The sequence below is a fragment of the Mobula birostris genome, chromosome 14 (genome assembly GCF_030028105.1).
Source record: "Mobula birostris isolate sMobBir1 chromosome 14, sMobBir1.hap1, whole genome shotgun sequence".
NCBI lineage: Eukaryota > Metazoa > Chordata > Chondrichthyes > Myliobatiformes > Myliobatidae > Mobula > Mobula birostris.
The window spans coordinates 40197528-40218269 of NC_092383.1; the positions used below are offsets into that span (position 1 = coordinate 40197528).

At 42.3% G+C, this 20742-nt stretch overlaps 1 protein-coding gene across 1 annotated transcript in view; it reads left to right on the forward strand.

Moving 5' to 3' along the window:
- Positions 1-20742, forward strand: part of adam10a (ADAM metallopeptidase domain 10a) — a 172791-nt gene that overhangs the window by 59843 nt on the left and 92206 nt on the right. Inside the window, exon 3 of the mRNA XM_072278428.1 lies at positions 16203-16321. Coding sequence (XP_072134529.1) covers positions 16203-16321 — 119 coding nt within the window. The remainder of the gene's footprint in view (positions 1-16202; positions 16322-20742) is intronic.

Sequence of the window (20742 nt, forward strand, 5' to 3'; positions counted from 1 at the left end):
GCCTGAATCATAAAAATGAGGCAGCTGTCAGTATGCCTTCCAGCCTGTCGCCCAAGTCAACAGAAGGAACTTGAGCCTCTCTAAACAGAAGATGCAATTATAGTCTCATCTTAAGGCAACTGCTCTATTTCCCAATGCATTGTATGATGCTGGCTGGACTTGGAATAAGTATAGTCCTAATGAAGTGTCTTGGCCCAAAATGTTTATTTCCATCCACAGATGCTGCCTGACCTGCTGAGCTCCTCCAGCACATTGTGTGTTGCTTGGAATAATTGGTTTAGTTAAAAATGAAATATGAATGTGAAGAAGACATCACAGGGGACTTTGTCTTGTTTTCTTTTCGCTAGGCAAGTTATGTTTGTGGAAGTGGAACTACTATTTGAAATGTAACAGCTTTATTCATAAGATTAAAGATAAGTTATCTTTTAAGTGTGCAGGAAGTGGAATAAAACTTAGATTTACATTATTAAAATGAGGCATTGTGCCATGGTTCAATATTTTGTGCTGCTGTTTGACTATGTTTATGAAAATGCTCAGCTAAAGTTTGTCTCATTTTTTATGACATTTCATATGCGATCTACCAAACATTCCAGAAAAGGAATAGTCATCTAATGAGCCTTAGCCTAACTTAATTTCTAAATACAATCTTCTTCATTTTTATAGCATTACATTCTGTAATCATTTAATTTGGTTCAGCAGATTTGCAAGTAAAGAGATTTACGAAGAATATATAGAAATGTTGGGAAGTTTTGCCCTTAAGTGCTATAACTTGTGTCATTCTAATGCCAGAGATAATAGCCCTGATTATATAGTCTTCCTTATTCTCATTAATTTTCTAACTTTAAAATTTGCTTGTTTTGTTAAAGACTTGTTCTTACTGATTGACAATGTAATGTTCAAGGTGTAAAGTTATTCAAAAATTTGGAAGGTACCTGGTAATACTGTGGTCTGTAATTTGTCTTTACACTTTTGTGTTGTGTGTAAAAGTCTGTAACTCAGTGATGATCTAGGTCTCCACAGATGTCATCATTTAATAGTGGGTCAAGAAGATAAACACTGACGTTTATCATTAGGACTGGATAAAATTTGCCGTGAGCCATAATGATTAAGACCTGCAATTTTTGCAGCTACCTTCCAGCAGGCATCAATATAGTTGAGTGTGTTGCAACTGTTACGTTTCTATGCTTTCCATGGTTTACCAGGATGCTGCCTGGTTTAGAGGGCATGTGCTATCATGAGAGGCTGGATAAATTTGGGTTGCTTTCTTTGGAGCCCCAGGGGCTGAGGGGAGATCTGACAGACGTTTACAAGATTATGAGAGGCATAGATAGAGTGGACAGAGAGTATCTGTTTCCCAGGGTTGAAATGTCTAATACCAGAGGGCATGCATTGAAGGTGAGAGGGGGCAAGTTCATGGGGGATGTGAGGGGTAAGTTTTTTACTCGGAATCATATGCCTGGAATGTGCTGCCTGTTGGTGGTAGAGGTAAATAGAAGAGACGTTTGGATAGGCACATGGATGTAAGGAAGATGGAGGGATATAGACACATAGGTAGGAGAGATTAGTGTTTGGGTGTTTTTTGTTTTGCTTTTTTGGTTTGGCACAACATTGTGGGCCGAAGGGCCTGTTCATGTGCTGTACTGTTTTGTGTTCTATGTTCAAAGAATGCTGCTTTGTTTTTACCAATTCCCATTCTGCAGTGTCTTTGATAGTGCCCTGAGTAAAGAATCAGTTATTTGTATTTTGGGCATCTTTAGCAATGAGTGTTGAAATCATGTCATTAATTTATTGACCATTTGCCCTTTTTCTTTAGCATCTAATCCTCATGGGGATTTGCCTGGATCTCTGTAGTTAGTTTTGCTTGTATTTTTATGGGTGGAAGAGAGGAAATGGTGCTCCGATAGTATTCACCACCACCCCTATAAACAATGCTTGCTTTTTCCTGGAAATATGATTCACTTGGCTGCATTATTGGTGGGTTGTGAGCCTGATAATGAGCCTCTCTGTGCGAGTATCACTGTCCAGTATACCAGCTGACCTTTTCTTTTGGTCAATTTCTCACAAGCTTCCTTTCTTGGGATTGTTAGAATTGCTACAATCCAAAGGGAGGGCAACCCATTTCACCATGTCTATGCCAGCGTTTAGTGGAACAGTTCCACTGGTTCTATTTCCCACTCTCATCACTACAAATAGTTTTCTTTCTCCCTTGTAGATGTAAGGGTGATGTCGATCTTGAATGACTATGCACCACTTTCAAAGACACCGATAATAGCTGTCCTTGTCCTTCTATGTTTTGCAGCTCCTAGTACCTTGTTCCTGCAGGATTCATCTTTTACCCATGTAATGTAACTCATTCTGGATGATTTAAGACTTTGCAGAGCTTTGGTACATAACATTTTTCTCCCCTGTGTAACTGGGAAACACTGAATTTTTGCATTCCAGGAGTGTTTCCTTTTGGGTGTAGTAGAAATAACCACATAGATCATGCAAACCAGGATCTAACTTCTATACCTGTGTATGCATTGCAACATGGAAGTTAGGAGCAAGCTGGAGATCAGAAGCTGGTGCTGACTTCTCATTCATCTGCTGAATTCTGCAGTGTGTGTGGACATTGACTGCACACAGAACAAAGGGGCCAGGTGCACTTTGAGTTTATCGTCCTTTTAGCCTTACAGCAGCCAACTCTGACGTGGAGAACATGACCTCATTCCTTTGAACATGGTTGCTGACCTTAATTGAACACCCAAATGGATTGTCTTTTTTCTTTATTTTCTTTAATGTTTGTCTTTGAATTCTTTTTTCTCATTGAAACTTTGTTTATTTTCAAATGGTTTTTCTGTTTCCGAATGTGTCTGATCATTGATATTATAAATAATTTGGCCTGTGACAGCAGCTGTCTGCTAATATGCAGGTGAAGTGGTTCGGGGCCCAATCCTCCACCTTTGGCGTAGTCATTGGTGGCAGGCTGAACCTATACGGCTAGGAGAATAAAATGTAGCTGCAGGAATATGACAGCACAAGTGATGAGATCAGTTTAAGTACGATCTAACCTGATAGCAGGAAGCACTGAATGATTAGCCTCTGGGCTGGTCTTCTGATTAAGTGGGGAACATATTGTAAATTGTTTAGGTGCTGCAGTGCTGTAGGTGGTGGGAAAGTTGAGTCAGATCTATATTTTGTGTAGGTGTATAAGTATTCCTATGAAATGAATTATAGAATGCAATGTAAAGCTGTCCACTTAAGACTATTTCACAGCAAGTACCTGAAACTTGATTAGGTTTTATTCATGTCCTGGCCTAATCCATAGAAAACTTGCCTTATTTAAGAATCATTTTTCCCTTAAGTAATGCCCTGTCTTCAGTTCATTGGCTGGCACTATGGTGGCAATAGACAAGTCAATGACAGCTGCATTTCAGTAATTCTGCCAAATGTGGCCCTCTCATCCTAATTGTACTGTAGGGTTTTAAAACACTGAAACTGGTCCTACTGCCCACAACACACCCTTGGATGAGAGTGGGCAGGAAGGCTATTGGAAAGTGTAAGCCTGGTGAAGATGAGGAAAAGGAGCACAAGAAATGCCACAGCAATAACTTTTTCAACTGTTTCTTTCAAATCTTCACTAATAATAACATGATGTTTTAGAATCTGACTATGATGAGCGCTTTTTTCAATGTAGACTATAACTGAGGTGGGTGGATGGAGAAAAGGTTATGAGCAAGTTACCAAAGGCACCTTCTGAAGTATTGAGATTCAGAGTATTTGCATAAAATATACATATTCTTGATTCCTGATTTTTCACATTATTGGTTATGGTCAGGGAAGTTCGAAGTTAAAATGAAAGAAAGTACATTAGCAAAATGTGATCATATGGCTGTTAATTATTTCCTCACCTATTGAAAATGTTTTGCTGAATAAACTTCCAAATGAGAGTCATAAGTTTTAAGAGGAGATTACCAGTGTCCATTAAATATAAAAAGATTGATCTTTTTTGAAATGCTTGACGAATACTGAGTGATCTTTTCAGAATAGTTGGTAAGTCATTACTCGGAGGCCCTCTGATTTAATGAGAGGTCTATTTTCCAATTTCAAACTTAATCTTTTTAAGAGGCAGACTTTAAAATTTAATTGCTAATACATAGGCCATTTGCAGTTGGAATATGCGTTTTGTTAATGAACCTAATGGTTATTCAGAGAGCTGTCTGGTTAAAACAGTTTAATTTTATTAAATTCTTCAAGAAGTGATTAATGAATAAGGAAAATTATAGGCATTGAAACAACTTCACAGATAAAATGAGCATTAAAATCCTAGAAACTAGAATGATTTAACCCAAATGAGTAAAATAATATATCTGAAAATATAACACAAAGCCTTAATTTTCAATGTTTCAAAGATAATCTGTCATTAGTACTTACACTGGAGCTGTTTGATATCTCAGATTGGCTTTTCCACTTCATGTGGTTCTTAAATGTTAACCCCAGTGATTTTGTTGGGGAAATAAATTGGTTAGGAACAGTTAAAATTATGGTTATAAAAGAGCCAAAGTAATGCATTACTGGCACTAGAATAAGTTTCAAAGTTTCTGCTGGAAAGGCTTGAAATATTTTAAGAAAAAATATTTAATTTTCTTATTGACACCAGTAATAGAAACAAATATACAGGAAAAACACTCAAAAAATAATTTGGAATTAGTTGCATTGGGAAAGGTGGGAGTTCTGTTTGGGGTATGAAAGTCTTTCTGTTACATGGCACTAGGGACTAGGAAGAACAGACTGGAGTGAATTCCTTTGCAACTTTCTAGGATTGATTTGTGAGAGATTCTGTCAAAGAAATCTGTGTACAATCAGTCCCTTTAGTGTGGATGGAGTAGTTTAAAAGTCCTGTGTCTAGTTGGCAGCAATTATAATTTGAAAGCAGTTACTCAGTCAAATATATCAAGAATTCACAGTGATGAGAACTTGTGTAGAGTTGAGAAATAATGGCCGTGACACTGCCAGAGTTTTCTGATTTTCTGGTACTGCTGTGGATCTGATATATGCGCTTGAGTAAATATTTGGAGCCTTGATGTCTAATCCAAAAGTTGGCTGGCTGATAGCATTAGATTTCGTATATCCCTGTAAGCAACAGTACTGCTGCTTTCACCAAACAACTGCCCATTCACCACCTCCCTCATCTCCAGTCAGGCCCAGGCCCCAAACAGTCCTTCCAGGTGAGGCGACGCTTCACCTGCAAATCTGTTGGGGCCGTCTATTGTATCCAGTACTCACAGTACAGCCTTCTGTACATTTGTGAGACCTGACGTAAATTGGGGACCACTTTGTCGAGCACCTCCGCTCCATATGCCAAAAGCGGAATTTGCCAGTGGCCAACCACTTTAATGCCTGTCACCATTCACATTCCAACATGTCAGTCCATGGCCACAGTGAGGCCACTTTCATCAGAGTGGAGGATCAACACCTTGTATTTCAATGAGATAGCCTGTAATCTGATGCCATGAGCATTAATTTTTCCTTCCAGTAATTTCCCCCTTTTTTTCTCCTTTCCTTCCCCCTTCCCTCTTCTGTTCCCCACTCTTGCTTCTTCTCGTCACCTGACCAGCATCTTTCCCTGATGCCCGTCCTCCTCTTCTTACTGCGATGTTACACTTGCCTCTCCTATCAGATTCTTTCTTCTCCCTTAATCTTTTCAGCCTTTACCTTTCTAACTACCTGGCTTTACCTATCCCTTCTAGCTCATCCTCCTTCCCCACTGACCCCCAACTTTTGATTCTGGCATTTTCCCAATTCCTTTCCAGACGTGATGAAGGGTCTTTGCTCAAAATATCAACTGTTATATTAATTTCCATAGGTGCTGCCTGACCTGCTGAGTTCTCCAGCATTTTGTGTGTGTAGCATTGGATTCTGTCAGTCTTGTATATAACTGTTGCATTTTGCTTGGAACTGGAACTTGAACACAGTACCTTTCATTCTTACAGGAAGGTTGCTGAAGAGTTCACCTGACATTTGTTAAAGATGTACTTTGGGTTGTATCACAATTAGAATAAACACATTTTGACCTTTTTCTGGAACTGATAACCTAACAAGAAGCCAGGTCTTTGCTAGACCTGTAACCAATTATTGAGGGCAGCAATTTAGTTAGCATGTAACACAAGCATTTATAAGAAGATGAGACATAGGAACAGAATTAACCCACTTGGTCCATCGAGTCTGCTCCACCATTCCATCTTGGCTGATTCATTATCCCTCTTAATGCTGTTCTACTGCCTGCTCCCTGCAAACTTTGATGACCTGACTAAGCAAGACCCTATCAATGTCTGCTTTACATATACTCAATGACTTGGCCTCAACAGCCATCTGTGGCAATGAATTCCACATATGTATCACCCTCTGGCTAAAGAAATTCCTTCTCATCTGTGTTGTAAATGAAGATTCCATAGTCCCTTTGCACCTGTAATTTTCTCCCTGTTTCTAATACTAAAGTGCATGACCATGCACTTCCCGACACAATATTCCATCTGCCACTTTGCTCATTCTCCCAAACTGTTGGTCCTCCTTCAGACTCCCTGCTTCCTTAACATTACCTGCCCCTCCACCTATCATCTGCAAACTTGCCCACAAAACCAGTATTTACATCATCCAAATCTTTGACATTTAACGTGAAAAGAAGCAGTCCCAATGTTGACCACTGCAGAACACCACTTGTCACTGACAGCCATTCAGAATAGGCCTCCTTTATCCCCACTGTTTGCCTCCTGCCAGTCAATCTCCTATCCATGCTAGTATCTTTCCTGTAATACCATGAATCTTATCTTGTTAAGCAGCCTCATGTGCAACACCTTGTCAAAGTCTTTCTGAAAATTCAAGTACACAACATCCAGTGATTCCTTTGTCTTTCCTGCCTGTTATTTTATCAAATATTCCAACAGATTTGTCAGGCAAGACTTCCCCTTAAGGAGACCAGGGAGGTAGTCACCCTGAAGTTGTAGGAGGCAGGTTCTTGGGTGACTGTCAGAGGGAAAGGAAATAGGCAGCTAGTGCAAAGTATCCCTGTGACCATTCCCCTCGATAATAAATGTACTACTTTGGATACTGTTGGGGGAAGGGTGGGGTTGACCGCCAGCGCTAAGCTGCAGCGATTGGGTCTCTGGCACCGAGTCTGGTGCTTTGGCTCAGAAGGATGGGGAGGGGGAAAGAAGAGGACTGCAGCCGTGATAGGGGATTCAGTGGTTAGAAGAGTAGACATGAGGTTCTGTGGACATGAAAGGTGGGATGCTGCCTCCAAGGTGCCAGGGTCAGGGATGTTATAGCATTTTAAAGGGGGAAGGAGAGTGAATTGAAAAGGCTGATGAACACAGGACTGAAGGTGTTGTATTGGAATGTACGCAACATACGTAATAAGATAGATGATCTTGTGGCGCAGTTAGGGATTGGCAAGTAGGACGTTGTGGGCATCAGAGTTGTGGCTGAAAAAATTATAGCTGGGAGCTTAATATCCAAGGATATATTGTATCAAAAGGGCAATCAGATAGCAGAGGGGGTGGTGTGGCTCTGTTGGCAAAAAATGAAATCAGTCCTTAGAAAGAGGTGACATGGGATTGGAATCCTTGTAGGTAGAGTTAAGAAACTGCAAGGATAAAAAGACCCTGATGGGAGTTATTTACAGGCCCCTCCCCAAACAGTAGCCAGGATGAGGGATATACATTTCAATGGGAAATAGAATAGGAATGTGATAAGGGCAATGTTACAATAATCAAGGGGAATTTTAATATGCAGGAAAATTAGGACAAACTTGAGGAAATTTGTAGAATGCCTACGAGATGGCTTTTTGGAGCAGCTTGTGGTTGAGCTCACTAGGGAAAAGGCAATTCTGGATTGGGTGATGTGTAATGAACCAGATTTGATTAGGGAGTTTACAGTAAAGGAACCCTTAGAAGATAGTGGTTATAATATGATAGAACTCACCCTGCAGTTTGAGAGGGAGAAGCTAAAGTCAGATGTATCAGTGTTACAATAGCGTAGAGGGGATTACCAAGGCATGAGAGAGGAGCTGGCTAAAGTTGATTCAAAGTGTACACTAGCAGGGCTGATGGCAGGACAGCAATGGCTGGACTTTTTGGGGGCACTTTGGAAGGCACAGGATAGATACATCCCAAGGATAAAGACCTATCACTCTGGTTCCCATACCCCTGCCAAATTAGTTTAATCCCTCCCAACAGCTCTAGCAAACTTGCCTGCAAGGATATTGGTCCCCTTTGGTTCAGCTGTCACCCGTCCTTTTTAATCATCATCTGCCTCACAAATTCCTGAGAGCAGATCTCAGAAAGCTGATTGTCCAGATTGTTTACTTAAACTGGGATCAATCAGTATAAGTTGGTCTTTAAACATATTTGTCCTTAAAATGTTTGTAAAATAGTATCTTGTAGTAAAATAGTACTAAAGAATAGTACTAAATAAAATAGTTACTAAAATAGTAACTTTGTACTCAAGGCAAATCTTTTAAAGCATTTCAAAGCTGATCTACTGATCATAAAAGGAATATAAAATCATATGCTTAAGTAGAAAGTTGTGTTCAAATTTTAATGTGCTAATTAGAACCTGATTATTATTATAGCTCATAAACCATGTGTTGGCAAAAAGGACTGGAGGAAAATGCTTACGTCAGCTGCAACATAAGAGTAGAATTCTTCACGTGTTTGGGACAAGTTGCAACCAAGTAACCTCCATTAAAAGCTTTTCGTTACTCTGGTCTTGAAGTAGTATGGCTGTTAATAACCGTTGAATATTTTTCACCTTAATAAACTAGTAACTATTTAACTTAGAATAACTACTATCTGTAAATGTCCACCCTGACTTTTGTAGAAATGGTTCCTGTAAATCAAACCCCGGATTGAAAGAAATACCCACCCTTTCGATTGATGTGAAAGAAACATTGGTGCTATTTCAAGCATCTATGTGGATGATATTTTATCAGAACTAGGAAAAGACAGAAATCCAAGTTTCAGAGAAGATTTATTAATCACTACTGGTGTGCCAGAAAGAGATTTGAATTTAAAAAAAAAGGCCATGGATAAGTGAAAAGGGAGCACTGGGACTTCAAGATACGAAGCACCCCTGTTTCTGCAAATCTGAAATAAAAGTATGATGGAGGTCCCCAGCACTTTAGTGCTGATATAACAAGCGGTCTACTGGAGGAGCTTGCCGGGTTGGCAAAGTCGGGGGGGGGGGGTGGTTGGGGGGAGCTGGAGTAGTAGGGATGGTGGGGAGTGTCAGTGGTTTTGGTCTGGAATCCTGAATCAGGACTGACTGGAAGATGAAGATGGCCTTTTTATAGAGGAGAAGGGAATGGAGACGGGGGCTAGTGGACGATTGATAGACTGACGAGGGACCTTGCTGAGGCACAGCGACAACTCGTGAATACCTCTTATTTACCCCTCGATCATGACCCCACTAAGGAGAATCAGGCCATTGTCTCCCACACCATCACCAACTTTATCAACTCAGGGGATCTCCCATCCACTGCTACCAATCTTATAGTTCCCACACCCCGCTCTTCCCATTTCTACCTCCTACCCAAGATCCATAAACCAGCCTGTCCAGCTCATTGTCTCAGCTTGCTCTTGCCCCACCGAACTCATTTCTGCATACCTCGACACCGTTTTATCCCCCCTTGTTCAATCCCTTCCTACCTATGTTTGTGACACTTCTCACGCTTTGAATTTTTTCAATGATTTTAAGTTCCCTGGTCCCCATGGCTTTATTTTCACCATGGATGTTCAGTCCCTCTATACCTCCATCCCCCACCAGGAAGGTCTCAAAGTTCTCCGCTTCTTTTTGGATTCCAGACCTAACCAGTTCCTCCCTACCACCACTCTGCTCCGTCTAGCAGAATTAGTCCTTACTCTTAATAATTTCACCTTTGGCTCCTCCCACTTCCTCCAAATTAAGGGTGTAGCTATGGGCACCCATATGGGTCCCAGCTATGCCTGCCTTTTTGTTGGCTTTGTGGAACAATCCATGTTCCAAGCCTATACTGGTATCTGTCCCCCACTTTTCCTTCGCTACATCAATGATTGCATTGGCGCTGCTTCCTGCATGCATGCTGAGCTCGTTGACTTCATTAACTTTGCCTCCAACTTTCACCCTGCCCTCAAGTTTATCTGGTCCATTTCTGACACCTCCCTCCCCTTTCTTGATCTTTCTGTCTCTCTCTCTGGAGACAGCTTATCTACTGATATCTACTTGAAGCCTACAGACTCTCACAACTACCTGGACTATTCTTCTTCCCACCCTGTCTCTTGCAAAAATGCCACCCCCATCTCGCAATTCCTCCGTCTCCGCTGCATCTGCTCTCAGGATGGGGCTTTTCATTCCAGGATGAAGGAGATGTCCTTTTTTTAAAGAAAGGGGCTTCCCTTCCTCCACCATCAACTCTGCTCTCAAACGCATCTCTCCCATTTCACGCACATCTACTTTCACCCCATCCTCCCGCCACCCCACTAGGAATAGGGTTCCCCTTGTCCTCACCTACCACCCCACCAGCCTCTGGGTCCAACATACAATTCTCCGTAACTTCCGCCACCTCCAATGGGATCCCACCACTAAGCACATCTTTCCCTCCCCCCCCCTTTCTGCTTTCCGTGGGGACCGCTCCCTACGTGACTGCCTTGTCCATTCGCCCCCCCCCCCCCCCACCCCATCCCTTCCCACCAATCTCCCTCCTGGCACTTATCCTTGTAAGCGGAACAAGTGCTATACATGCCCTTACACTTCCTCCCTCACCACCATTCAGTGCTCCAGACAGTCCTTCCAGGTGAGGCGACACTTCACCTGTGTGTCGGCTGGGGTGATATACTGTGTCCGGTGCTTGCGATGCGGCCTTCTATGTATTGGTGAGACCCAACGCAGGCTAGGAGATCATTTCGCTGAACACTTACGCTCTGTCCGCCAGAGAAAGCAGGATCTCCCAGTGGCCACACATTTTAATTCCACGTCCCATTCCCATTCTGATATGTCTATCCATGGCCTCCTCTACTGTAAAGATGAAGCCACACTCAGGTTGGAGGAACACCTTATATTCCTTCTGGGTAGCCTCCAACCTGATGGCATGAACATTGACTTCTCAAACTTCCGTTAAGCCCCACCTGCCCCTTGTACCCCATCCCTTCCTTCCTTGTTTGTTTGCTTGTTTATTTATTTTCTTTTCCCCTTTTTTCTCCCTCTGTCCCTCTCACTATAACTCCTTGCCCATTCTCTGGGCTCCCCACCCCCTTCTTTCTCCCCAGGCTTGCCGTCCCATGATCCTCTCCCTTCTCCAGCCTCGTATCCATTTTGCCAATCAACTGTCCAGCTCTTAGCTCCATCCCTCCCCCTCCTGTCTTCTATCATTTTGGATCTCCCCCTCCTCCTCCCACTTTCAAATCTCTTACTATCTCTTCTTTCAGTTAGTCCTGACGAAGAGTCTCGGCCTGAAACGTTGACTGTACCTCTTCCTATAGACGCAGCCTGGCCTGCTGCGTTCACCAGCATTTTTTGTGTGTTGCTTGAATTTCCAGCACCTGCAGATTTGCTTATGTTTGAGGGACAGATGGAGCCAGATTTCCATCCTTTTACCCCCCCCCTCCCCCGCAAATCCCTGGTCCTAATTCAACTCCATCTGCTTTTCAGCCTTCATCCCTCCTTAATCTAACAATCACCCACTGCCCCCTGTCTCACAAATCCCCCCCTCCTGTTTATATTGACTACCTTCCCCCTCTATTCAGTCCTGACAAAGAGTTTCCACATGAAACATCAACAGTTCCTACCTAGCCACTACCAAGCACCCCTTCCCTTTTCTTCCATGCCATGCTACGCCACATTACACGCACACTTTCTCTGTCTTCGTCCTCAATTCTCATAACCTGGAAGGCCTGGTTATCTGAAATTTTTGAACTGTGTTTCCCAAAGGCCATACTGTACCATAGAACAGTAGCTGACTGGACAAGTTAACTAACACAAATTACAGATGGTAAGGGATCTGGATTTGTTCTCTGTATGGAGCAGAGGATATGGGAATTAAACTTGGATGGAAATACAGAAGGGATGTTGTTTATGATCAACAACCTGTGGTATGGATTTCTCTTATCTGTCATCTGTAGAGGATGGTCAAATTTGTTCTATTTCTACTAATTGGAGAATCTCAAAAATTGGGATGCACTTTCAAAGTAAAGGGCTGGTCATTTAAAACTGTGGTATGTAGAAATTTCTTTTACAGGGTGGCGACTCTTGAATTCAATGCTCCCAGAGATCATAGAATACTATAGTATTGAAACAGACCCTTTAGCCTACCTAGTTCATGTCAACTTGATCTTCTGTGTAGTCCTGTCTTTCTGTACCTGGACCACATCCCTCCAAATTCTTCTCATTCATCTACCTATCTAAATTTCTTTTAAATGTTACAGTTGAACTCACATCTACTACTTCGCTGGCAGCTCAATCCATTCGCGCACCATCCTCTGAGTGAGAAGTTTACCCCTAGATTCCCTTTGAATATTTCAACCTAAAACCTATGATTTCTTGTTCTAGTCCCTTCCCCAACCTGAGGGAAAAAGCCTGTATGTATTTACCCTATCATAAATTCGTACACCTCTACAAGACCTCCCCTCATTCTCCCACATACAAGGCAATGAAGTCCTACATATTAAACTTTTCCTTATTACTCAGGTCCTCAAGTCCCAGTAACATCCTGCACACTTGCATGCTTATTGATAGCTTTCCTGTAGCTATGTGACTGGAACTACATGCATCACTCTAAATTCAGCCTCACTGATGTCATGTACAACTTAAACACAATATTCCAACTCCTGTGCTCAATGCCCGATTTATGAAGACCAATGTGCCAAAAACCTTCCTTACTGTCTGTGATGCCACTTTCAAGGAATTATGGACTCATACCTAGGACCCTTTGTACTGCTGCAGACCTCCTTGCCCGACCATTCGCAGTGCACGTCTTATCCTGGTTTGTCCTAATGTGCCATCCCTCACACTTCTCTGCATTAAATTCCACCTGCCATTCTTGTCCATTTTCCCAGCTGATCAAAATTGCACTGCAACTTTTGATAGTATTTCTCATCGTCCACTATGTCCCCATTCTTGGTGTCATCCTCAAATTTGCTGATCCAGTTTACCACATCACGCAAGTCATTAATATACACTCAGTGGCCATGTTATTACATATATCGTGTACTTAATAAAGTCGCCACTGAGTTGTCTTCTGCTGTACCCATCCACTTTTCCAAGTTTCAATGTTTTGTGTATTCAGAGTTTCAATGTGTTGTGCATTCAGAGTTACTGTTCTGCACATCACTATGTAACACTGTCAGCCTGAACCTGCCTGGTCATTGTCCTCTGATCTCTCTCATTACCAAGAATCTTTTACCCACAGAACTGTATGTTATTTTTTGTTTCTGACATCATTCTCTGTAAACTCTAGAGAGTGTCATGCATGAAAATCCCAGGAGATCAGCAATTTCTTAGATACTCAGATTACCTCTGGCACCAACAATCATTTCACGGCAAAAGTCATTTAGATCACATTTCTTCCCCATCCTGATGTTTGGTCTGAACAGCAACTGAAACTCTTGACCATGCCTGCATGCTTTTATATATTGAGTTGCTGCCACACGATTGGCTGATTAGATATTTGCATTAACGACCAAGTGTACAGGTGTTGCTAATAAAGTGGCCACTGAGTATAGATGATAAACAAAAACAGACCTAGCACTGATTCCTGTGGTATACCACTAGTCATAGGCCTCTAGTCCAGCCAGTGTTGGATCCTGTTGGCTATTTCATCCTAAATGCCAAATGACTGACTTTCTGGACCAGTCTCCAATGCGATACTTTGTCAAAGGTCTTGCCAAAGACCACATAGATAATGCGTTTGCCATTTCATCATCAACCTTATTGGTAACCTCAAAAAAACTCTATAAGATTGGTCAGACATGACCTACCAGGCATAAAGCCATGTTACCTATTCCTAACCACAAGAGATTCTGCAGATGCTGGAAATCCAGAGCAACACACACAAAATGCTAGAGAAACTCTGCAGGTGAAAATGAATATACAGTCGATGTTTCAGGCCAAGACCCTTCATTGGGACTCGAAATGAAGGAGGAAGTCGCCAGAATAAAGAGGTGGGTGGAGGGGAAGGAAGACAAGCTAGAAGGTGATAGGTGAAGCCAGGTAGGTGGGAAAGGTAAAGGGCTGGCAAAGAAGGAATCTGATGCGAGAGGAGAATGGACCATGGGAGGAAGAGAAGAAGGTGAGGCACCAGGTGGGAGGTGATACACAGGTGAGGAGAAAGCAGTAAGAGACCAGAGTGGGGAATAAAGGAAGGGGAAAGAGAAAAAATTACTGGAAGGAGAAATCAATGCTCATGCCATCAGTTTGGAGGAATATGAGGTGTTGCTCCTCCACCCTGAGGGTGACTTCATTGTGGTAGAAGAGGAGCCCATGGACCAACATATCAAAACAGGAATGGGGATAGGAGTTAAAATGATTGGCCACTGGGAAATTCTTCTTTTGGGGGATGGAGCGGAGGTGCTCAACAATGCAGTGCCCCAATTTACGACTGGTCTCACCAATATAGAGGAGGCTGCATTGGGAGCACCAGATACGATAGACAACCGCAACAGATTCGCAGATGAAGTGTTGCCTCACCTGGGAAGACTGTTTGGGGTCTCAGTCCCTTCTCATTCTTCCCCTCCCCACCCCCCCATCTTTTTATTCTGGTGTTTTCCTCCTTCCTTTCCAGTTCTGATGAAGGGTCTCAGCCTGAAATGTCAGCTGTTTATTCATTTTCATGGATGCTGCCTATCCCTAATCAGGCCCTGTCTATCCAATTACTTTTATATCTTGTCCCCTAGAAAACCTTCCAGTTACTTAGCCACAACTGATGTTAGGTTCACAGGACTAAAATTTCTTGTACTGTTCTTAGTTTTAGAATACTGGAACAAAATTAGCTATGCTATCCTCTCGTCCTCCACCACCTCACCCCTGGCTAACACATATTAAGCATCTCTCAGGGCTCCTGCATTTTCTGCTCTGGTCTCCCACAAGGTCCAAGGAAACATGTTGGCAGGTCCCGGGATTTTACTGCAGCTCAAGACAGCCAGCACCTCCTCTTTCATAGTCCAGATATGGTCCATGAACTCACTATTCTTTTGCCTCAGTTCTAAAGTTTCCATGTCTGTCTCCTGAATAAATAAGGATGCAAAACAAAAATTAAGTTCTTCCCCATCTCTTTCAGTTGCATGAATAGCTGACCACATTGATCCTCAAGAGGACTAATTTTGTCCTTTGGGGTGGATCTAGATAAAAATTTGACATATCAAGAAAATAGAGATGATGGGGAACTGCCACTGAGCCAGTGTCGATCAGCCACGATCTTATTGAATAGCCGGGCAGATTTGAGGGGCTGAGTAGCCTACTGCTAGGTCTAATTGCTCAGGTTCATAGAATGCTAAACCTTGCAACTTAGTCTCAATGAAAATATGGACATTGGATCTTGAGTTACCATTCTAAAATGTCAATTTTTAGTATTTTTCTGTTCTAGTTTGAAAATGACTTTCCAGAATGTGTTGTTACATTAATAACTTTCTAATAATATAACTGGCTTTGTATTTGCATATAAAACACTATAAAGCCTTAACTTTAAGGGTCTAGTATGTTTTAAAATATTTCAATATGAAGTTGATAGAACTCCATGTTTGTTTAGAACTGTTAATTATAATTTCTGGTACAATTCTGTAGAACTGAGCTTGAGAAAAAAGTTGGTAAAATTGGTTGAAATTGAGGTAGATATTGACAATGTGTTTTGTTTTTGCTCTATCCTTTCCCTTTCTGTTTATTTGTCCATTAATTCTGATTTGAATAAACAGTGCTTAACTAAAAATCCCACAGTGCATATTTTTGCAACATATGTATTTCATCCTGCGACACATGTTTACTGGAAAAGCTAACTAGAATGAAGTTAGCTCATAGTCTGTTGGTATTTTAGTGAGTGATGGATGGTGGCATAAGCTCCATTTTCTGCAGTATAGAGGAAAGAAGTTGATTTAATTTGCATGTGAAGATTTTAATGTAATATGCAAATTTATTCACATCAACTTTTAGAAGATGGCAATATTGTTAAGTTAATTCAATTCTTTTTGCTCCTCTCTTATTAGGAATTTCAACCTAAGAATGAAGCGGGACACCTCTTTATTCACAGATGATTTTAAAGTGGAAGTGTCAGGTGAAGTGTTGAATTATGATGTCTCCCACATCTACACTGGAGAAATCTATGGTAAGATTATTAATTGTAAACTAAAATAACTGCACAGCGTGTGCTACCAAAACAATTTGCTGATACGGCTGCTTCAGTGATCAGAATCCAAATTATTACTTTCTAAAACTTCCTCATTCTCTACAATGTGAAAGTGATGGTTTTGTTCAAAAGAAAATTAATGCAAATAATATGAAAGCCTAAATAATGTATGGTGCTGCTTAATATGGTGTCTTTGTAGTCCTATTTTCCCTCCAACTCCTTAAGTGCATTTACTTCCACTGGGTAAAATATACGTTTAATCTCTGCAACTGCTTAGGCCAATATTTTTCAGATTAGTTAAAATGTGATTTGGTGATATACTTCATTTGGGATATAGACCCAAACATAATTATGGTTTCTTATGTAGTGTTTTTTCCTAATCTTCTCTAACCTTTAGCTAAAGTAGTTACTCTCTTCTAAATGTATTTTTATCAATGACATGAATAAAATGTTAAAATAAATTATCAGATCTAATTCTTAAGACAAAAATAGTTGTTACCTTGTTGTTTAGGTAATTAAGAATGAATGGTTAGGAAGGTCACATATTCAGTTCACAATTTGTACACTGTTCGCGGGAACTGCGAATGCATTTGAAAGGTCTAATAAGCCATGATTACATCTTCATGATTGCAGTCTGATGACTATATTGGATATGCATATGCATGCATCAGTGAAGACTGGATCAAGGTCATTCAATTGCATCCACTATTGAGTAGCCTGTGAATGGAAAGTCATTTTGCATTGAACAATATTTTATGCTGTCATCAGAGTTCAAATTGTATTTCAGTATTTCCCAAATCAATTGAAGTCTCAAACGTGGGGGATATATATGTGAGGCAAACGTCTTTTTTAAAGAAATGGTTATATGCCCATAATGTGATGGGTAATGCCTGTGACAAAGTTGCACTTTTACTGCTACAGCATCATGCCAGCCTAATATGTGATCAAGTCTGGCATTCCACCTGGACTAAACCTCCACTGTGCCTGACAGGAAGATCTTTGACAGTGTCATGCTGCTGAGAGACACCATTGTCTGTGTGCAGGACAGTGAGGTGAATGCCTGCCTGGTCATTTTGGATCAGGAGAAAGCTTTTGAAGGGATATCACTCACGCACATGATGGATATACTTTCCAGAATGGCCTTTGGGGTGGAAATTAGTAACTGGATCCATCTGCTGTGTAGTGCTGTCAGATAGCTTCCCCGTCACGTCTGGAGTCAGGCAGGCTTGCACACTGTCCCCTGTCTTGTTTGTGTGCTGCATAGAACCATTTACTGAAGCCATCAGAAAGGATGGGAGTATAAGAGGGGTAACACTGCTAGGCAGTGGAGGGACCCATGTGAAACCCTCCTTGTATATGGACAACTTTGCCATCCTTTGTTCAGATCTGAGGTCAGTTTGCAGATTGATCAGCGCCTGCGACCAGTTTGAGTTGGCATCAGGAGCCAGAGTTAACCACAGTGAGAGCAAGGTCATGCTGTTCGGTAACTAGCCTGAGCGATTCAGTATCCCCTTCACCATCACATCTGATTAGGTGAAGGCGGTGGGGATCTGATTTGGAGGGGCCAAGACATGCAGCAAAAATTGGCTGGAGGGAATTGGGAAGGTAAAGCAGAAATTGGGAAACACTTTGGAAATTGGGACTATGGGAGTGTGTACCTGATTGATAACTGGGAAGGACCTGATCATCAGGTGTGAGGTGCTCTCAGGGATAATTTATTTATTAATTTATTGAGATACAGCATGGAATAGGCCCTTGTGGCTCTTCAAGCTGCATCACCCAGCAACCCCCCGATTTAACCCCAACCTAATCACTGCACAATTTACAATGACCAATTAACCTTCTAACTGGTACATCTTTGGACTGTGGGAGGAAGCTGGAGCACCTGGAGAAAATCCACATGTTCCACGGGAAGGACGTACAGACGTCTTACAGATGATGGCAGAATTGAACTCCAAGCTCCTGACCCCCCCCAAGTTGTAATCGGTCGCGCTAACTGCTATTGTACTTGGTGCAGAAGTGGCCCATCCTCTGCCCCTCTAGCCTGGGAATCACCTTACCCATCTCCAGGTTTATCTGGGGATCAAAGATGGAGCAGGTCAGACAGGTCATGGTGCACATGTCCCTGGATAACAGGGGCAAAAATGTACCCAATGTCACCCTCACCCTGATGACTACCTTTGTGTCTGGCTGCATCAGGCTGTACCTGGTACCGAAGTACAGTATGTGGGCGTCAAGCACCACTACATGCTAGGTTCTATCTGTCCCCAGCGTTGCAAAGTATGGGTCCAGCACCGATGGCGTGCAATGTCCCAGTCTGTTGAATGTTACTGCACTACCTGTCATTTGTGGAAAGTTCTCCCGACCAACACCTTTGACCACAAGTCCATCAGGCAGTGGTCAGACACTGCAGGAGAAGGACTCGACGGATGCAGTGGGGCGGTTTCTTGAGCAGATTGTCCAGACCCTCTGGTAAAATGTCTCATCACCAATAGGCACCAAGTCCTTTCCTGGCTGGCAGTAAGATGTTCCCCTCCCAGTTAGTTTTGTCCTGCATGTCCAGAGCATCACTCTAGGAGCGTGGTGCCTGCAGGATGTCTGGAGTGGGGAAGAGATAGTAGCTCACCTCTTTGCAGGCTGTGGGTTTGTAAAGAGGGCGTGAAGGAAGATGAAAGGGCCTGTGTCCCATTCCATCCTGAGCAGCTGTGTGACAGAGGACCCTGATCTACGGGCTGCTCTCAGAAACACACGTGGAGACAAACATCAAGTTCTGCTGGCAGATCATCAACTTGGTGGAAGCTGCTCTTTGGTCAGTCTGAAACCTGTCGGTCTACCAGCACATCGAGATGTCTGTGGAGGAATGCTGCCGACTGGCACATTCCAGGCTGCAGGAGTTCGTGTTGAGGGACACGCTGAAGCTTGGTGCAGCCACGGCAAAGGCTCGGTGGGAAAGGACCACAGTATAGAATTCTTCTGTTACTGGAGAAGCTGGAGGAAGAAGCCTCTTAGTTATTTTTGTAGCAGTATACTACCTCACAGAGCTGCGTGTGGCAGCAGTGATATTGATGTGTATGAATATATTAGAACAGTACAGAAATCATTGACTATCAGTGTAAAGAATGAAAAGCCATTGAACGGTTTATTTTTGTACATCTTTATTTGTCATAACAAATAATATATATTTATTGTGAATAAAGTTTATTTTGTTTAAAAAAAAGTCTGATTCTAGACACAAGTCTGCCAACTAGCATAAGGTTAATCTTGCATTAACACGGGGGATATACAAGTACAACTTATGACAGCATTTAAAAAAAATCTATCCATCCTCAAAATTGCTGTACCCCAGCCGGCAGTTCCTCTTTAAGAAATCAGAAGCATGGAAGATGGGCCAGTCTGCATGTATTATTGAAATGCAGAAGCCTTAGATCCTCACCCCGACTATCCTGCTGGCAAGTGTGCAGTCTGGTAAATAAAAGACTTCAGAGCCAGATTGCAGAACCAGAGGGACATCAGGGACCGCTGTGTACTTTGCTTCACAGAAACATGGCTGACCACCACCATTTTGGATTCAGCGTTGCAGTCTGAAAGCTTCACTATCCTCTGAAAAGACAGGGCGGCTGTAGCTTTTAAAAGTAGAGGAGGTAGAGTACGTTTCATTATTAACTCATTGTGGTGCAGAGATGTGGTGGTTCTGTCTCAATCCTGCTCACGTGACCTGGAACATCTAGCAGTCAAGTGTTGTCCCTGTTATCTGCCAAGGGATTTTCTGCTGCCGTCCAGGTAGTGGTGTACATTCCACATCTGGCCAACGTAAGACAGGCACTGGAGGAGATGAGCACCGTGATCAGCAGTCACAAAGCAGCACACTCTGATGTCGTCCTAATCATTGCAGGGGATTTCAACCAGGCCATCTTAAAGAGGCACCAACTATGACGCCATGACGTAGCGGTTAGCACAACGCTATTGCAGCTTGGTGTTGGAGTTCGGAGTTCAATTCTATTGTGTTCTATAAGCAAGTGCATGTTTCTTCCTATTTATGCACAGATTTCCTCCAGATGGTCTGTTTCCTTCCACAGTCCAAAGACATACTGGTTAATAGGTTAATTGGTCATTGTAAATTGTCTAATGATTAGGCTAGGATTAAATCGGTGGGTTGCTGGGTAACGTGGCTCGGAGGACCAGAAGGGCCTGTTCCATGCTGTATCTATAAACAAAATAAAAATGAAAAAATAAATAGAATTTAAAAAGTCTCTGAACAACTACCAGCAACATTTCAGCAGCGGAACACACTTGACCTCTGTTATTCCACCATCAAGAGCACTTACTGTGCCACACCCACATTTCGATCACTTGTCTGTACTACTTCTCTCAGTGTATAGGCAGAGACCAAAGACCGCAGA